This window comes from Nomascus leucogenys, chromosome 11, assembly GCF_006542625.1.
Source record: "Nomascus leucogenys isolate Asia chromosome 11, Asia_NLE_v1, whole genome shotgun sequence".
In the NCBI taxonomy this organism is placed as follows: domain Eukaryota; kingdom Metazoa; phylum Chordata; class Mammalia; order Primates; family Hylobatidae; genus Nomascus; species Nomascus leucogenys.
This window is the reverse complement of record NC_044391.1, coordinates 75,703,248-75,723,977: the sequence shown is the minus strand read 5'-3', so window position 1 is coordinate 75,723,977 and position 20,730 is coordinate 75,703,248. Positions and strand designations below refer to the sequence as shown.

Genomic DNA, 20,730 nt, shown 5'->3' with positions numbered 1-20,730 from the left:
ACTGCTTACAAACCACTGCTACAAGTTGTAGTTATCTCATTTAAACTTAAAATGACAAGAACCACCTCTATGACTCAAATCGACATCCCTACTGAAGATTTTTCTGGAGTTCTAACCTGCTTTTCTCTTTTTAACTAAATACCTTACCCTCATGTTCCAGTCACTCAAATGTAACATGCCCCAAACTGAATTCCTTGTCTCCCTCCCTAAGCCCCAATCTGGGAGGCAAACCTAGGAGGACCCCGCCTTTTCAGCAAGTCCTCAAGAGCCCCTCTTCTAAATATCTCTCAGTATCTCTTGGAGGCCCCTGTCAGTTTCCACCCTAGCTAGCTGTGTTACTTCAATTGCCTCAAAGTGTTTAACATTTTCACCTCTCTGCTAATGCAAACACCACACCGTTCTCTACAATGCCACAAAATCAGTCCCCTACTTAATTGGTAAATGTTTCCACATAGGCTTTAGGAAATGGTGAAAATGCCTCAGCGGGGCACACAATGGCCTTCACAAACATCTGCTCTCATGCTCTCCTTTGATTTTCACCAAGGGCCTTTAAACCCATAACCTCCAGCCAAACCCAAACCTTTCAATTTCAAAGAAAGTGCCCTAAAACGCCTCTGCAAATACATTGGAGGTGTTCACCAACCACCATGGGTCCCAAGAACCAACGGCCCCTGGGCGGATGCCACCAGCTGAAATGCTTTGGAACTTAGGAGCTTTGCAGAATAGGAGGCCTTAAGTGTTAACTGAAATGAAAAATTTTTTAAAAGAAGAAAACAATTTTGCAGAGACATACTACTGATACATACGTACACACACACACACACACACACACACACAGAACGATCGCTGTCCCTGCTTGTCTGTTTTCAAATAGTGTCAACTTACATAAATCTTAGTGTTATTTATTTATTGGCAGTCAACAACCTAAGCCACAATAAAGGGGACTAGACAACACACTGTTAATTTGGATGTCAAGGATGTTCTGACCACAACCTATATCGAATATGTCATCACCTATAGCTATAATTTTTCATTAGGTAAAAGTAAAACAATGAATATAGCCCTGGTTATGACATACTTAACAATACCATCCTTACTCTGTAATATCTAATTCAGACACTGATCATTTATTTTATTCAAGATCTTATTTCGCATTTTCTTGGGACTGTAAACTCGTTCATGAGTAATACATCAAGTAGTTATCAACACTTGGGTGTCACTCTTGAAGTTCAACAAGCAGGCCTTACATCATGAAATGGCCTTTGCAAATCTTCTGAGTACTTTGAATTTCAAAAAGGCTGTATCTGAAATGAGTGTTTCAAACTAAATCAAAAACATTTTTGTAATGTAAGTTATTATGATATAGACATAGAGTTATCATGTAAAAGCTGAATATTCCTAGTAGAAATATAACAGATCAAATTATTACAAAGGCAGATATCCATATTAAAGCATTGCATTTGAAGTGAAAACAAAATAAAAATGTAAAGAATACAGATATTTCTTTTTCTTTTAATGGAGGGTGAAAAGTATCTGTTTTCTTTTTTAAATAAAAAAGACAAAAATATTCAAAATAGCCCCTTACTATAAGCTATGACAGAAATAAAACTTTTTAATAAAATCTTAAATGATTTAAATTTTGTAAATGATTGAAATTAAAGTAAAATTTTAGTCTATACTTTAAATAAAATGACTTATTTCAAGGTTAACCAATTATGAATTTGTCAGCCATATCCAGTGACCTCCCCTGTTTTATTTTGGGCTCACATTTCTTACTGTTTGTTTCTCCTTTCCTTGTGTTTCCTTTTCTAACTACATTATGTTTATTGTAGAAGCTGAAACTACAGAAAAGTACACAGACAGAAATTAAAATAACTCATAATTCTATCATTAAAGATAATTATCCTTTATGTTTTGATAAATTATCTTTCAAATAATTGAAATCTAAAACAATATGAAATCCCATTCTTTAGACCTGCTTTAAAATCTGAATATATTAGAAAAAAAGTCCATATTATTAAATATTCCTTTAAAGCATTTTATTGGTTATATAATTATACATTATATAGGTATACATAGCTTATTAAACTAAACCCATATTACTATTACAGTCCTTTTAGAATTTTCCTTCAGTTTTCCTGACCTCTTAGAGTGATGATCTTTACATGCCTACTAACCATGAACTACATTATACTTTTGTTATTTATCCTAAGACTTTGTTCATTGAGGGCAGTCTATTTAAGGGTACACATATACTCTATTGAAAAGGCTATAACATAATGCTTGGTATGAATTATAAGTATTCCATAAAAGATAACTAAAATAATAACTAAATAAATGAATGTACACATCCTTCAACCCTCAAGGAATACCCTAGATTCTAATATTTTGGTATCTGATAAATTGTTATATTCATCATTTCTACTTGTATTAACTTTTTCAGATAAGATGCCTCTAACAGCTTCTAACTTTCTGAGCAGAAAAAAAAATTCTAATACGTTTTCCCTCTCTTTCTTATTAAGCAGATAATTCTCTTTGACTAGCTAAGCCAAACTTACATGTTAACACTGCTGATCTAGTCAAAGCAAATATTGTGTTTCAGCAAGCATTAGAAAACCGTTTTCCTTCCTTGACTTTTGTTGATGTAATGTTAGTGCTTATCTCGAATTTTAAATTGTTCCAACATCATAGAGGAATATTATTAGTTTAGTAATATTTTACTGACACATACTATGTTCCAGATGGCTCTTATTCATATGGAAAAGCTTATAAGAGAAATGCTAACTAAAACTATGCTCAGATAATCCTCCTTACCTATCAGATTGACAAAAATCTAAAGGTTTGTTGACATACTCTGCTAGAAAGACTCTGGGGAAGCAAGCATTCATCTATTCTTGGTGGTACTGCAAAATGGTACAATTTCTTTGAAGAAGAATTTGGCAGTATCTTACAAAATAGTATACGCAGTTACCCTTTGATCTAGCAATCCTATTTCTAGAAAATCTCAAAGATGGAATGGCTAATATATGGCAGGGTGTAAGCACAAAGAAAAACCATCTGTAACAGTGAGACTGAAAATAATCCTAATGCTCATATAGATAGGCGGCTGGATGAATAAACTACTACACAGTTACTTGATGGGAATTATTGTAGCTGAAGAAAGGAGTACAACATCTCCATAAACTACTATGGAGTAACCTCTAATATATGTTGTTACATGAATAAAGAGGTTGAGAAAAATAAGTAGAATACGCTTTCATTTATCTAAGAAAGTGAGGGGAATACACATACATAAACATATGCATATGCTTATTTTAAAAAACAAAGATAAACAACTTATTTAAGAGTATCTATATGGGAAGGGAATAGGACAGAGCGGACAGGAATAGAAACTAGACTTTCTTCTTTATGTTTTAAGCTTTACAGAGGTATAATTGATATATAAAAAAGTACCTATTTAATATATACACTTTGATAAATTTGGAGTGTCTATGGGCTTTGAATATATCTAGTTTTATAGAGAAAAATTTGGATTTTTGTTCTGGCTATCTACTGAAACAGCCTAAAACCACTTAGCAATGAGCACCCTGGTACTCACTGAGGTTTTAAATACCACTTCATTTCAAAAGACACCAGAGCTCTTTGGGGAAATGGCTGATTCCAGGCCTGGAGCAGGAATTGCAAAACATAATCCTTTAACATCTTAAAATGTCATATAGCAAGAAAATAATCAAAAACAAAGATGGAACAATCTGAGCACTAATAAATAGAATAACGTGAACTTTACCACTGAATATATGAATAGATGGATGTACCTTTCCCTTTATAGAAATATTTCAGCTAATAACTGAATAAAGAATGATAAATTAGAGTAACACTGTTTTGCAATCCTTAATGAAGTAATGGATCTGGTATTGATCACCACCTATACATTATGTGCCTCATAGGAAATTCTACAGAACAAACGACCGGATTTCTTCAACAAATAATTGCAAGGAAAAAACATAAAAATGAATGAGGAAAGTTTTAATGTGCAGACATGCTATAATCTCCAGTATAGAGGTAAAAAAAAGTAAGGGGCAGAACAGTGTTTATAGTATGGTAACATTTAAGTAAAAACAAGAAAAAATATATATATACATATATTTTCTTACATAATCATAAGTATTACTAAAAAGATATACAAGAAAGCAAACGTTGACTCTGGTTGTGTTTCAGGTGGCCAGGGAACAGTATATGAATGGCATTTTACTGTAGGGTCTTTCGTATTTTTGGAATTTTAAAACATGTGACTCTATTACTTACACATACAAAAATTAAATGGAATAAAATCATAAAAGCATCATCATGAGTATGACCACAACAGTGTAGTTATGTAAGAAAATAACCTTATTCTTAAGAGCTGAATACTGGAGCATTTATAAGTAAAACATCCTACGTATATACCTGGAAAAAAATTAAGCAAAAATAATATATAAGTAAAGATGGAAAATTTTAACAATTGCTAAATATAAGTTTTGAATGTATAAAAGTTTATTATATGATTTTATCTACTCTTCATGACAAAAAGTAAAGCAAAAGACCTTAAATGTAATGAAAATATATATTATTAAATTGCAGCCAGATATTGCCTACAGAAGACCTAAGCCTAAGGCTTACTCTTTCTTTACTGAAACGGATGAATATCACAGACTAGCACCAAACCAAGACCCTTTCCTTGATGTAATCAGAAGTAAAGAGCAAGCAAAGTGGGGAAAGAGAAGGAATAACATGACTTCGGACAGCTGCCTGCCGTGACAATTCATTACACACTGAGCATCTGTCTATCCACCAAACTTGAAACATATCTCAAAATGTATTTCAAGGAATCAAGACAAAAGCCAATTGAACGAGACTTGATAACCTGAAATGCCTTCCTTTAGAGATAACAAAGTGTTTATTAGTATGCAACTTCTTGGCACGACCAAAGGCAGACTGCAGCGCACTTACTTTTTGCTTGCCTCACAGACATCTGTAATATTGGAGAAAAGATGATGCCTCTCGGTTTTAGTCATGGTATCACTCAGTTCTTTAGAATTTTTAAACATTCGTATCAAGATCTCCAAGCTGAGTAAATATGAATGTTCAGAGGATATGACTTCAAAGATAGCCTGGTAAGAAGGAAAAAGAAATGTATTATTAATTCTTTTAATTAAAGAACTAAAGATAGCTCTCATAATTTTGCTGTAAGAATAACAAGATATTCCACTTTTCAGGTATAGTATCTTGGAAAGTACAAAAAGAGACGCATAAAGAAACATCACAAAACTACTCTCTTTATATAATATACATTTACCCAAATCTTAAAAAATAATCACTATCTGTAAATATGAAAAAAATGAAAGCATGTGGATGACTTGACATCACATCCTGAGGTCATGCCTTTGCCAAGGGGTAGAATCTATGGAAGGAAGCTAGGGCATGTCATAAAATCTCAGTGTGACATTAATTAACCTTTGGGGTCATCTCCTCCAGCCCTGCTTCCAAAGCATGCTGCTTTAGGGACAGTAAGGATTTATGGTCATCTCTTGAGATTCAGAGAAAACTTCTCACACCTTCCTTCCCTTCCCTCTTGTGTGTCACGCTCTTCCTCTCCCTATGCTTAATCTGACTAATTTTCAGTCAATAACAGCAAATATTCTGGTATGACTGTGTCTACCCTCAAAAGGTTCTTATCAACCACAGGAATTCTTTTATATAAACTCATACAATTGAAAGTAATTCCATCTATTCAACAAGTCACACTCTCTACTCTCATCAGTGTCTCAAGAAGGAGCAAAGGACTCTCTGCAGAGACTCTCAGTGGCAGGCACACAGTGGTTTTCCTGATAACTGTTAATGATGAAATACCAACCCACGTATGTGGATAAGATTCCAACGCCCTGTGTAAGGAATTCATCTAGATCCTTAACAAAATCAAATTCAGATCCTCTAAAAAGGGATATAGGGAAAATGCAGGCCTAAGATTCACAGCCTTCCTGGAAAGCTCCCTGGTAACGCTATCTTCATCACTCTGATCTCCAGGGCTCCACCCCTTCAAGTCCTTGCCCCAAACAGCAGAGGGTACTGTGGCTGGGTGGGAGCAGGAAAGGCACAAGCAGGTAGATGCCCAGCTGCTGATGGGTGCTCCATTATTTTATAAATCAGGTTAGAAGTGCTAATCTCAGTGTTCACCTCCACTTTTAACTTCTGTAAGGTTTAGGGACTTAGGTCTTACTTAAATGTGCTAATCTAGCCTCAGTTGTATTTCATGAAATTAAGTGATGTAACTATCTGAAGAGTAAAGAGTAAGAATGTTAAGAGTCTCATTTAACCTGTATATTGAATTTTTTCAATCAATACAATAACCCCCAAAAACTATACACAAAGCGAATTAAAGAAAAATTTCCCTTCTAGACCACAAATAATGGATTTCAGGTGTTGATGTATACAATGCCTTGGAATGACTTAAAATATTCGCAACAGCAAAGACATTTTTCACTTCTTCAATGCTGAACTATGCTGATTGATTAATGTGATTAAGTGATAATTGAGGGTTTTCAGAACAAAAATTAATATTGCTGAATTCAACATTTTAAATAATTTCTTTTGTTTCTGAAGGGCATAAACAAATAAGCCCTTTGTTATCTCCAAAGGAAGCCATTTAGGGTTATAAAGTCTCATGCATTTGGCTTTTGTCTTGATTCTTTGAAAGAAATTTTGAGGTATGTTTCAAGTTTGGTGGACAGACAGATGTTCAGTGTGTAATGAATTGTCACAGCAGACAGCTGTCCAAAGTCACTTCATTCCTTCTTTTCCCCCACTCTGCTCACTCCTTACTTCTGATTACATCAAGGAGAGAGTGTGTAATCTAATCTAAATACTCAAACTGGGCAAAAAGACTTAATGAACTATTTATAATAGATCACAAGAAAAGGTAAATAATTGGCAGTTTATTATAATAAGTTTAATAAAATAATTGCTAAAATATCCTGCAATAATACCATCAACTATTTAAAAGCAAATTAGGTTAGACCTGTTATATACAGCAGGTAGGAATAGTTATATAGGAATAGAAAATCTGAATAAATATTTTCAGAATATGATAGAAATAGGCAAGGTTATATAAGGTTTAAAAGAACAGAAATGTTCAAATGGGATTAATATCTTGGAGGAGCTTTTAAATTTATCCACAAGGAGAGGGAAACATTTTTATGTCACGATGTTAACAATGAAGGAAAAAGTCCCACCTACTGTCCAGCATTGGAAAAACAGATAAAAAATATTTAAAGGTGGTGTTCATAGAATAGAGTACACTATATGATGATTGAAATGAATGATCTAGATTCATATGCATTAACATGAATAATCTCAAAAATAATGTTGAGTGTAAAAAACAGAAAACCAAAAAATACGCACAGAATATCATATATATACATTTTAACTCACATGCACAAATATGTGTGTGTATGTTATACATAATTTTAAAACACAGGCTGGAAGTATACGTACCAGTTCATAATTATAGTTGCCTCTGGGGAGGAAAGGAAGGGAATGGGACGGGACTGAGGAAGAGAATGCAGGCATTCTACACTATCCGTTTTATGTTCTTTTTAAAAAAGGAGAAAAATTACAATTGTTATACATTTGTTAATTCTCAGTGGATGGGTACACCAAAGTTCTATACTATTATTTAAAACTTGAAAAAATGGCACTATACTGCACCCTTGTATTTCACTTTATTCTATGCCAACCAAAAAGAAAAAAAAAAGGACATCCTTGTGTCCTTTGTGGAATCAATTTATATGTATGTACATGCGTTGACACACACACACACACACACACACACTAATATGCAGGAAGCAAGAGGAAAATGCTTTGAGAGCTTCACAATATTATTACAATAAGCAATTTTCTCAAATTGCATTGATTTAAACTTCAAGTTGTAAAACTGCATTATTAACCTGTTTGTTTGTTTGTTTGTTTTTACTAAATAAACTTTTTATTTTGGTATAACTTTATAGAAAACTTGCAAAGAGGGTTCAGAGACCCCTGTATGCTTCATCCAGCTTTCCCTAACCTAGGGTATTTTACATAAATAGGCTACATTTGTCTACAGACTAATGTGACTATCAGTTTTTCCACAAATACCCTCTTCCAGTTCTAGGATCTAATGTTGGTTTCATTTTTTACCATATTTCTCTCAGTTTAAATACCTGAACTACGTGCTTTGTTATTTAAAATCAAATGATGTTGAGTGATGTTGAGATATTTAAAATTTTTTCTTTTCTGGGAGCTTATGCGTAGCTTTACTTTAAAATGATCACTTACTGCTTTTGTTAAACAAATACATTTTCAAAGGACAACACTAAACAAGTGCACACAGTAAGTGAAAACACAAAAGAGCAGACATCAACATATACACTCCAGAGCTCTAAAGCAGCTGCTCTGTACAAACATACCTCTTGTCTCTTTCTTTCCTCCTGGCTTACTGTCTGAGATAATCCATTTCTTTTCACCTAGGAGAAAAAGCAAAGTAGGGTTGACTCATTTATTAATACTTTAAAAGTTTCCTTATTATTCAAGGCATAACTCTATCCCTTCAAAAATGAATTAAGAGAAACTATACAAAATGTTGAATTCATCAATATTAATTTATTAATCAACAATTATTTACTAAATATTTATAATGTGCCAGACAATATACTAAGCATTTTATACTCTTTTTCCCATTGAATCCTCATACAAACTCTAGAAAGCTGATACTGATCTTTTCCCCATTTCACAGATGGGGGTAACAACTGAGGCTTAGGATCCAAGAGCACATAGCTAATAGGTAACAAGGCCAGGATCTGCATCAATGCCAGTCCAACTCCAGGGCTCATGCTTTTAGTCAATATTATTGGTTAGGGACCCCGTACTTTATATGAAAGTGGCACCTCATTTCTAAGGGTTGGGCTAGAATCACTAAGACCCCTTCTAATACCAAGTCTGTACCAGTTTTGTGTATCATGTGTTTTTTTGGTCCACATATATCTTGGAATGTTCTTAGCTTTACCCACCATCCTGACCCTGGGTCAGCCTGTCAGCAACAATTCATGGCTAAAAAGGATTCTTTACACATTTTAATAAGGGAGGAGACTGGCCAGAAGAATGTAACCCTTCAGAGCTGCTCCCTTTGGTTAACCCTGAGCAGGAATTTCACAGGATTTCCTGCATGACCCGAAGTCCGGCAGATGGATATACAGGTGCCATGCCCACAATCTCTGCAGGTGAGGTCACCAGCAAGAATTCCAGTGGAATGCCAGTGGCATCTCCACCAAAATGGGGTTCAGACCCAAAAAATCTTAAGGAGAATGAAAAACCTGGGCTTAGTGACCTACACGGATGACAGCTACTTTACTGGGGAATTAAGAGTACTTTGTCCTATCAAAAGAGAGGGCAAACCCACAACAAAAAAGTACTTGCTCTTTTGAAGGGAAAGAGAAGGTAGTTTTGACAAAGGTAAAGTATTAATATACAGAATTATAATCTTTCACTAATACTAACATGACAGATAGTAAAATATTCCTTTAACAAGCCATCAGTAAGGAACTAACAAAACTATGGTGCTAGAAAAAGAGATTCCAGGAAGCGTTCTTGTATTCTGATTGAGGAAACTGAAGTGTTGCACATTTGGGGAGCCTGAAAGTTTCTTCTAAGGTATGACAAAGCGGCTCCTCATGGCTGGCTGCCAGGCCGCTGCTCCTGGGCCTGTGCTTCTGTCTCTGTCCTTCCATGCCCTGTAACAGAACAGGCTCTCCAGGTTCTTCCTCCGAAACCCAGAGGAGTCATTTTGTCCACCTGAGGCATCCTTCCACAGTCAACTCCAAATTAAGTAGCACCTTACAGCACGTGTCTGGAGGTGGAAGGTCATGAACAGGCAAGAAGATTTCAGAGACTGATCAAGGTGGGGAGATGAAACCCAGGAGGGGAGAGAATGATCTGAAAAGGGGACCCCAAGAAGACTGAGAGAGAGCAGAGAAGAGACAATAAGGGGAGAATGAGAATGTAGGTGAATAACATCAAGTGGAAATAAGGAAGAAAGAAAGGCAGAGAGGAAGGAGGGAGGAAGAATGGAAAAGGAAGAAAAGAAGGGGAAAGAATGTGTACAAAGTTTGTAATAGGAAAGACCTCTGAAAATTCTCAAATTCAGACACAGGGACCTTATCTATAAACTTAAGTAAAAATCACTTTATGTTCCAGGCTTTTTTTAGCATGAAAAACATATGTTTATACCTATAGTCTTAAAATATACATCCTTTTTGAAGTTTACCAATTTTTGCTATGAGAATCCAAAGTATTGTCAAATTTATCCCATTTCTTCAAGTGTTTCTATTGTCTCCATTTGTGGGAAAGAAAATATAATATACCAGTTTCTAAAACCTATGAGTCTTACTTGATATATAAAGTGAAAGAAATTAAAATTGTACAGGCTCCTTTTTCTTATTTATTTATTTATTTATTGAGATAGAGTCCCACTCTGTCGCTCAGGCTGCAGTGCAGTGGCACTATCTCAGCTCACTGCAGCCTCCACCTTCTGGGTTCAAGTGATTCTGCTGCCTCAGCCTCCTGAGGATGAGAAGCTGAGATTATAGGCGTGCATCACAGTGCCTGGCTAATATTTGTATTTTTAGTGGAGAGGGGGTTTCACCATGTTGGTCAGGCTGGTCTGGAACTCCTGACCTCAGGCGATCTTCTCACCTTAGCCTCCCAAAGTGCTGGGATTACAGACGTGAGCCACCGTGCCCGGCCTCACTTTTAAAATATACATTTCATGCCAGCTTCAGCTGGGTACAAATGGGAACACGTAGACAGCCAAAGCAACACTCCTTTAAACACACAGACAGCCAAAGCAACCTCATTTGAACTTTCTTATTCCTCACTGGTTTAAATTTCTTATTTAAATATGTCATCAACAAGTAGAATTGCAAAAGTAGTTTTTAACAAATCAGTAAGAAATGGATTTAATGTGAGGTTCTTGATTTTGTATAATCCAGCCAATTCACAAAACTGTTCAAATCTGTGGATTCCGAATTTTAAAGAGAATATATGAACATATGTCAATATCTTCAGCATTTTAAGTGGATAAAAATTAATTCAAATAAAACAAGAGAGTGAACAATACTACAGTTTTGACATATTAAAAATATGAGCATGTATCTGTGCCTTATTAAGATAGTGAATGCATAGAACTCACTGTTATAATAGTTTTAAATTCATAATTAACAAATTTACTGTATAATTGGTGCTGAAATTCTTGACCTGTGATCTTTATAACTGATATATTTTGCATGTCAAAATGAGATATAAATTAGTAATTGGCTAAACCTAATAAAGAACACTACAAGATATTTCTTCTATGGATTTGATACTGTCTAGTTAGACCCAAAACACAGTTTATGAAATTTGTAAAAGGGTAAACTCCCAAAGTATAGATCCAAAAGGTAATTATTAGATACTCCACCTAAAATCATGCCGGTTTCCCTTTTAATACCTTGTGCTATGGTCTGAATGTTTGGGTCTTCCCAAATTCATATATTAAAATCCTAACCCCCAAGGTGATGGTATTAGGAGGTAGAGCCTTTCAGGAAGTGATTAAGCTTTGCCCCATGAGTGGGATTAACACCCTTTAAAATAGGCCCCAGAGAAACCCCTAACCCTTCTACCATGTGAAGATGTAGCAAGAAGGCACTATGTGCCAGAAAGCAGCCCCTTGCCAAACACCAAATCTGCCTTGATTTTGGACTTTCCAGCTTCCAATACCGTGAGAAATAAATTTCTGTTGTTTATAAGCTACCCAATTTATGGTATTTTGTTATGGCAGCCCAAACTAAAGTACATTGCAGGTCTGAGCTTCTCAGATAAATACCCTAAGAAGGAAAAGACAAGCTTTAGACTGTGAGTCCATTATTACACTCATGACAGTTACACTAAGCATCTCCAGCTTGCAGAGAACTGTGTAAAAGAACTATAAACTTTGTGTAACATTTCTTGGTCTTTGACTCCACTAACTGGAATAGGTTATGAGCCAAGTTCTCTAAGCCCCAAATAGATCCCTCACATTGCCATTTACACAGAACTCATCTATGGATACAGCCAGTCCTAAATCTGTGGAGAGAACCAAGATTAGCACCAGTCTCTTGGCTTATCAGATAATCATTTTCTGTGAAGTAAACAGGGATATTTATGTTCTGACACCCTCTTTGTTCTCAGACCCTCCATAACTCGATAGTGTTTCTAGATGAATGTGCATTCCTTCTATTTTTGCCCACCAGCTAGGGAAAACAGATGGGAAGAACCCGAAAGCCTCACAAACCAAAAAGACTCAAAAATGCAGCCAGTTAAAAATTACATTAGATTTACAATCCAAGATCACTCTGTCTCCATCAAGCACTAATTCATACTGAACACCCATCTGAGCTAAAACTCAATGGAGTTTACCCATTTGCAAAACTAAGCTTATTTTTCATGTCTGTTGGTGATTCTCTACTTACAGGCTTCTTTTCTCAAGAGCTCAAATGGGAAGGGATTTCAAAGTAAAATTATACCACAGGACTCAATCACTCTCAGGTCCTTTCTACAGACAATGCAACCTGAGTCGTCCCTGAATTAAAAATGAGCTAGAGTTCTTTCACTGTAAATAACATGGGAACAGCAGCAGTTTGAGAGTATGCTTGAAATCCTTAAAATGAAAAATCTGCCAGAGTCCAGAAAGAGTGTCCTCTGCAACCAGATCCAGTAGGCTCTCTTTAACCCCACTACATCCACAAGGAAAGGTTTTAAGACATCACTTTACCTAGCTAGGAGCTGCCACAGAACACAAATTTCAAAGGGCCAGAGATCTGCATAACCAAACACTAGACATGAGGTCAAGATGGGTCATCCTTTTGGGGAGTGGTGGGTAAACAGAAAGAGAGAATGCTTTCTCTAAAAAAAGAAAAAGTAGAAGAATAGCACATATCATAAAATCATATGCTTAATTTAAAAATGCATCGGGTAATATGCCAGTGACATCCAAATTAATTTGTTCAAAAAGCTGATCTCTCTGATGTCTTATTGTTAAGCTTAATTCTATAATCCTCAAAAAAGTGTTTGAATCTCAAGAAATAGCAAGTACTCAGCCTCAAGCAGGCAACATCAAGTTTGCTAAAATAATGGAACACTCAGATAAAGCAGGCCAGGACATTTGCTCCTCTATGTCCTGCATCACCATCTACAGACAGAGCCAGGATTCCTGAATGAACCCAAATTATTTCAATACAGACATGAGGCTGAGAACACAAACTACAGATAAGTAATTAAATGCACAAGAATGAACTGCTGTGCTTTGTACATTTAGGAGATAAACATGCATTACTTCATTTGCAGCCAGCACTCACTAGCTTGCTACCCATGTCTTGTCAATTCCTGATTCAGAGTTCTGGTTGGTTCTTAATTTATTTCTCAAACTACTATGTCCGGAATTGGTGGGTTCTTGGTCTCACTGACTTCAAGAATGAAGCCCCGGACCCTCGCGGTGACTGTTACAGCTCTTAAGGTGGCGCGTCTGGAGTTGTTCGTTCCTTCTGATGTTCGGATGTGTTCGGAGTTTCTTCCTTCTGGTGGGTTCGTGGTCTCGCTGGCTCAGAAGTGAAGCTGCCGACCTTCACGGTGAGTGTTTCGTTCCTCCTGGTGGGCTCGTGGTCTCGCTGGCTTCAGCAGTGAAGCTGCAGACCTTGGCGGCGAGTGTTACAGCTCATAAAAGCAGCATGGACCCAAAGAGTGAGCAGTAGCAAGATTTATTGCAAACAGCGAAAGAACAAAGCTTCCACAGCGTGGAAAGGGACCCTAGCAGGTTGCCACTGCTGGCTCGGGCAGCCTGCTTTTATTCTCTTATCTGGCCCCACCCACGTCCTGCTGATTGGTAGAGCCGAGTGGTCTGTTTTGACAGGGCGCTGATTGGTGCGTTTACAATCCCTCAGCTAGACATAAAAGTCCTCCACGTCCCCATCAGATCAGTTAGATACAGAGTATGGACACAAAGGTTGTCCAAGGCCCCACCAGCGCAGCCAGACACAGAATTTCGATTGGTGGGTGCATCCACAAACCTCGAGCTAGACACAGGGTGCTGACTGGTGTGTTTACAATCCCTGAGCTAGACACAAAGGCTCTCCACATCTCCACCAGACTCAGGAGCCCAGCTGGCTTCCCCCAGTGGATCCCACATCAGAGCTGCAGGTGGAGCCGCCCGCCAGTCCCGCGCCGTGCGCTCGCACTCCTCAGCCCTTGGGTGGTTGATGGGACTGGGTGCTGTGGAGCAGGGGGTGGCGCTCGTTGGGGAGGCCTGGGCCGCACAGGAGCCCATGGAGGGGGTGGGAGGCTCAGGCATGGCGGGCTGCAGGTCCCAAGCCCTGCCCCGCGGGAAGGCAGCTAAGGTCCGGTGAGAAATCAAGCGCAGTGCCGGTGGGTCAGCACTGCTGGGGGACCCAGTACACCCTCCGCAGCCGCTGGCCTGGGTGTTAAGCCCCTCAATGCCCAGGGCCGGCAGGGCCGGCCGGCTACTCCGAGTGGGGGGGCCAGCCAAGCCCACGCCCACCCGGAACTCAGCTGGCCCACAAGCACCGCGCGCAGCCCCGGTCCCGCTCGCGCCTCTCCTTCCACATCTCCCTGCAAGCTGAGGGAGCCGGCTCCCGCCTTGGCCAGCCCAGAGAGAGGCTCCCACAGTGCAGTGGTGGGCTGAAGGGCTCCTCAAGTGCCTCCAAAGTGGGAGCCCAGGCAGAGGAGGCGCCGAGAGCAAGCGAGGGATGTGAGGAATGCCAGCACTGTCACCTCTCACTACCATTATATCAAATGTTTACCATGAACCAGGTACTGTTCCTTCCATGCATCTAAACCCTGTAACAATTCTGTGAGGAAGGCATTACTATCTCTAGTTTACAAATAAAGAACGGAGACACAGAAAAGTTAAGTCATTCACCCAAATAACTGGAAAGCTGAGATTCAGACTTGGGCCTGCCTGTCCACCCCTAAAGCCTGAGCTCTTAATCATTGTAGCACACTGCCTTCTAAAACTTCAGTTTTTAAGAGCTGTGCAAGCTACTCTTCCCCTAAATTAAGTTGCTCCCCCTGAATGCCCCAGAAACAACATCTCTCGTTGGCTTCCTGGCTTCTGCTGCAGTGAAAGCTAAGCTGTCAGCAGGGCTCCCTGGTCATTTAACTTGTTGATTAATCCTGACATTTCTACCACCAAACAAATTCCTCTCTTTTACTTGTGGCTCTCTCTAACCTGCATTCCCCGCTGTGGGCTACTGAGCCTGGACCAAAATTTATGTATTCTCTATCCCCCAAATGAGCAAGAGATGCAGTTCTCATGTATCTATCAGCTACATTAAGAAGAGAAAATGAGGTTAACAAATACATGAAAAGCTAATGACACAGAAGTAACAAGGACGAAAGGGAATAAATTCAGGGTAAAGGGCAATTCTATAATTTAACCGAAGATTAACAATTTTTAAACGTGCACTATTTAATAAAATACTGGGGGACAGACCAGACTTATAGCACTGGTTAACAGCTGAGGGGTTGGGAATGGTGGTAAAGTTAAGCAGCTTTCAATCTTAACTGTTACATTTAATTTTTTAATAAGGAGAATCTATTTCTTTTACTTCAGCAGTTCAAAAATAATTATTTTTAAAAACTTAATCAGCCTTAAATTTTGAATTTTAAATTGAAAAATTAGAAACAAACACTCAACAGGAAATTGGTTAAAAGAGCTAAACATCCACTTATTTGAGGAGCTAGTATGTGGGCTTTAAAAAGGTTGTTGTAGAAGAATATTTAATGACATGGAAGGTCATTCATAACACTGTTAAGAAAAAAGTGACAAAACAGCAGGCTTAGTAACATGAAAAGATATTTACCACACTGTTAAGGGAAAAAAGTGACAAAACTATTACTACATTATTGATTTTTGCGTAAAAGACAATCCTATATATTTTTAAATCTGAAAAGTTATATACAAAAATGTTAATAGTGATTGAATAGAAAGAGTTCAATTTTTTTATTTTTATCTATTGGTACTTTCTGATTTTTCTGTAATAAACATGTCTTGGCTTTGCAATTAAAGCAACACTTTGAATAACAAAAACTAAAATACTACTTCAACATCCTCTCCCAAAAAAGAAAGAAAACGAGTAGGGCAGACAAGTAGAACTGTTTAAAGGTGCCAATAATACTTCTGTTTCTTTGTTGCTGCCCCAAAGAGAAACTAGAGAAATGAGAGATGACCACCTGTAGATAAAAGAAATGAGAAGCTAAGGTAAAGGGAGGCAATAAGAAAGAAAGATTTTAATCAAGTCCAAACTGAGCAATGGCTTATGAGGCAGTGCTGAAAATGAGTGATGACAGGCCGATCTGCAAGCGAGAGAGATAAAGGAGGACAGGCCTGTTAAGAGTCTGCGTAACTGAGAATGACGTCATTTACACATAGTGAAGGTATGAGTCAAGGGGTTAAGAAAGGTAGAACAGGTCTGAGGTTCCTCTCTTACAGAAGAAAAGAACACCTATTTCTAAAGGTGATGCCAACATATTAGTTGCTATTTTATTTTTGTTTGCTATTTTTGCAAAATGACCAGTGGATAGGAATGAGAAACTCCAAAATAATAAGCTACTTAGAACAACAGCAATACTGAATTTCTGAGGTTTTACAATAAAAATCTAACCTGAGCAAAATCTGTTTCTGAAAAATGGGTAATAGAGTAAACTGATGCTTTCCATTAGATGTACAAAGCAGGCAGTGGTTTCTTTGGACAGGAATTATCTTATTGTACAGAGATCTGAGAAACAGACACAGAAGTCATATCTTTCTTCTTCCCTTTGCCTACCTATCAAGCTTTATTGGCTGGGTGCAGTGACTCACACCTGTAATCCCAGCACTTTGGGAGGCCAAGGCAAGTGGATCACTTGAGGCCAGGAGTTCGAGACCAGCCTGGCCAACATGGTGAAATCCTGTCTGCCTGTCTCTACTGAAAAGAAAAAAAGAAAAAAAGAAAAAAGAAAAAGCTTTATTCAAGCAATTTACACCTTCATTACCTTCATTTTCTCCTCTTCTGCCCAACTAGCCCATCTAGTTTAAGTCACATCCTATAGACAAAACTTTCCTCATCTTCACTTCACTTTCTGTGATTCCAACCGTGTCATTCACTTTGGCATTCTGTCCTACATCCTTTCAAAATATCATTTAGACATTTCATTTCTATTGTCTTCTCCTCTAGGTTCTAAGCTCCTGGAGGGTAGGCTGGGTTTTAGCCTTGTTTTGTTTGCCTCATTCACTACAATGCAGTGGAAAACAAATGAATTTTGGAGTCAGATATTAGTACTGTTCAAATTATAAGTTATAAACTGGCAGTGAATGCAAAGTAAAGTCTTACATGAAGTGATCGTTATCTATTTAAATGTAACAAAACAGAAAAAAATTAAAAATACTATAGTACACTGCAAGCAGAAGTATAAAGTAACTCCTGCCTTGTAAAATTTCTTTGAGATATATACACACATACATATGTACAAACATATACGTTCAGACACACATACTGGTTTATAAGGTAAAACATATTTCTTATCATGTTAAGCTGCTGATGAAGACCATGGTTACAATGTGCACTCCATGATGTATAAATTTACACTAGACAAAAGTCAGTCATGTCGTTTAACACTCCCATGGACCTCTACAAGAAACACCATTCTACTCACAGCCTCTGCAAAAGAAGCAGCCCCAAGGGACAACATTTTGTGCCATAGTACATCATGGAGGCCAAAGCTGACTGGAGCAGTTAGTTAAGCACCTGGCTAAATGACAATACATGTTCTAGTGACCTGTTAAGTGGGGGCAAAGTAGCTGACCCAATATAATCCCCTCTCTCTCAAGGAACTAAACTGGGCAACTAAACTGTGTAACTCACTTTGGCATTCTGGCCTACATCCTTTCAAAAATAGGATGGAAGGCCAGGTGCGGTGGCTCACGCCTATAATCCCGGCATTTTGGGAGGCCAAGGCGGGCGGAAAACGAGGTCAGGAGATAGAGACCATCCTGGCTAACACGGTGAAACTCCGTCTCTACTAAAAATACAAAAAAATCAGCCGGGCGAGGTGGCGGTCGCCTGTAGTCCCAGCTACTCAGGAGGCTGAGGCAGGAGAATGGCGTGAACACAGGAGGCGGAGCTTGCAGTGGGCTGAGATTGTGCCACTGCACTCCAGCCTGGGTGACAGAGCGAGACTCCATCTCAAAAAAAAAAAAAAAAAAAAAATAGGATGGAAGCTGAAAGAGTGACTTGAGGGAAGGACAGGGCTGTTAACACAGCCTCAAGTGTAAGTTGCAAGAACTCAGAGGCTGGGCATGGTGGCTCATGCCTGTAATCCCAGCGCTTTGGGAGGCCGAGGCGAGCAGATAACCTGAGCTTAGGAGTTCGAGACCAGCCTGACCAACATGACAAAACCCTGTCTCTATTAAAAATACAAAAATTAGCTGGGCGTGGTGGCGTGTGCCTGTAATCCCAGCTCCTCAGGAGGCTGAGGCGGGAGAATTGCTTATAGGAGACGCAAGTTGCAGTGAACTGAGATCGCGCCACTGCACTCCAGCCTGGGCAACAGTGAGATTGTCTCAAAAAAAAAAAAACAAAAAAAAAAAAAAAAACTTAGAAACCCTGAGTATGCAGGAGCTTTCAGGAAAAAGACAAGCATAGTAAAAAGGGAAAATAAGCCAATTTATGAGAAGAAAAAAAAGCCCAAGTCAAGAGTTGCAGTCACATTATTGGCTGAGCACCTGGGAGAAACACAGTTCCTGCTCTTCCAGAGCCCTAGGTACATGTATCCATTTTTTGAGGTCACTGCAGAGGCTGTTCCAAGTAATCTCAAGACCTTAACTAGCAGCCGCATTTAACATCCTAGCCTCTCAGCTGACTTGCTACAAAGTAAAGAATTTGTACTTACCCTCGTGACTACATAAACTGTATCTGAAATTACCTAACACAATCCTAGTACACAATAAGTCTCCTGCAAATATGTGGTCAGTAATTTAACTGCATGTAAACAAATCAATACTGTGATGATCCCAGAGCTAACAGCTATCCTGCAACTCAGTCTGCTCATTCAGACTTTGGACCCGTGTGGATATATGGGCTCCCTGTTGCCCAGGTGGGCACACAACAATCAGACTCCTTTGCACTCCACTACCAGAAGCAGGGTTTCTAACCATGCAAAGTGGAAATTGCTCCATTTTTGTATTATTATAGTTGGATAGGCTTATTTCCTACAAAGAGGGAAATAATCTGCAATTTTATTTTACTGTCAATAATACTTTCTGCTACAGAAGTTGTCCACTGACTGTATGGTTCTTATCTCCTCAAAATAATAGAAATATAGATAATAAACATCCTAATATTAAGATATTAGAGTACAGGCTAATAATCTAGAGAATTAACAGGCTATATGTGCTCCAGATAAATCCACAAAATTTGAATAATACATTTTTAAGGATTCCATATTTAAAGATTCAATAGTAATTTTAAAGGTGACAACACTCTCCAATCATCATGGAGACCAACCACTGTGTGGATGTGGCCCTGAGAAATAGCCCCATCTTTGGACTGAGGAAGGAGACCCCACAAGAGGATACATTAAGCTCAACAGGGCAAATACAAGAATCCCATAGATGAGTCTGCAATCCAAAGTCAGTATGAGAAAGTCTTTCTACACAGTTATTCAGAACTCCTCAACATCCCTGAGCCTTCTCTTCTAATTACACTGTATTCCTACAGGCTGCTATTATTCTTGAATGTATCCCTTCCACCTCCCCAAAGGAAATAGCTAGTTGAGAATAAGTCCATAATTTAATTTGATTTCATAGTAAGCAATAACTTGGAAGTCATCGGAGTATATGATATATTTAAAAGTACAAGATTGATAAAACCATCATCACATGAGTGCAGGTAAGAGAATGAGCCCAGGGACCCTCCAACATTTAGAGAACAGAGGAATGTGGAAAAACCCACAAAGGAGATCAAGACGTTCCAGCTGCACTGGCCTTATCCCAACTCCTCTTACCCACCATCACCCCAAAGGGTCTGTGCACATGACATTTTCTCTACCTGAGACTCTTCTACCCTGCCACTCCCCAACTGTGCCCCACCAGCTATCGTCCTGGACCCTCCAGATGACAGCTCACGTTACCTCCTCTGACACCTGCTCTCCACTGACCGCACCTTGCCCAGACAGGTGCTCTTCTCTAGCAGATCTTGCAGCAGCACCAATAAGTCCTTCACAGCTTTACCACAATAGTAATTATGCATTTATCTATGGGATGATTTGATATCTGACACCTGTCTCGCCATTCAGGTTGTTTACAAGGACATGAATGCAAGGTGGAGTCTGTTCTTGCTCTATCTCCAGGGCCTGCCATAGACAGAACTTCATGTGGGGCAGGCCCTTGATGAAGACAATGAATTCATCAATCTCTCTCACCGATTTTCTACTCAATGAAATAAGAAGACCCTCTCTGTCTGGACCCTGTTGTAGGTTTGTAGTTGAAACATCTGCTTTTGTAGTTATGCCCATAACAATTAACTAACCGTGTTTTCATCTCCTCCTGCTTTCTTGGAACACCTGTCATTTCTGATCTCTGCCAACCCTAGGGCA

General features: G+C 38.5%; 1 protein-coding gene across 2 annotated transcripts in view; it reads right to left on the bottom strand.

The window, feature by feature from the left end:
* Positions 1 to 20,730, bottom strand: part of ARHGEF26 (Rho guanine nucleotide exchange factor 26) — a 141,896-nt gene that overhangs the window by 104,067 nt on the left and 17,099 nt on the right. For both annotated transcript variants that reach the window (XM_030822740.1, XM_012510747.2), the window contains 2 exons: positions 8,481 to 8,537; positions 4,990 to 5,150 (listed from right to left, as the gene is read on the bottom strand). In XM_030822740.1, coding sequence (XP_030678600.1) covers positions 4,990 to 5,150; positions 8,481 to 8,537 — 218 coding nt within the window. The remainder of the gene's footprint in view (positions 1 to 4,989; positions 5,151 to 8,480; positions 8,538 to 20,730) is intronic.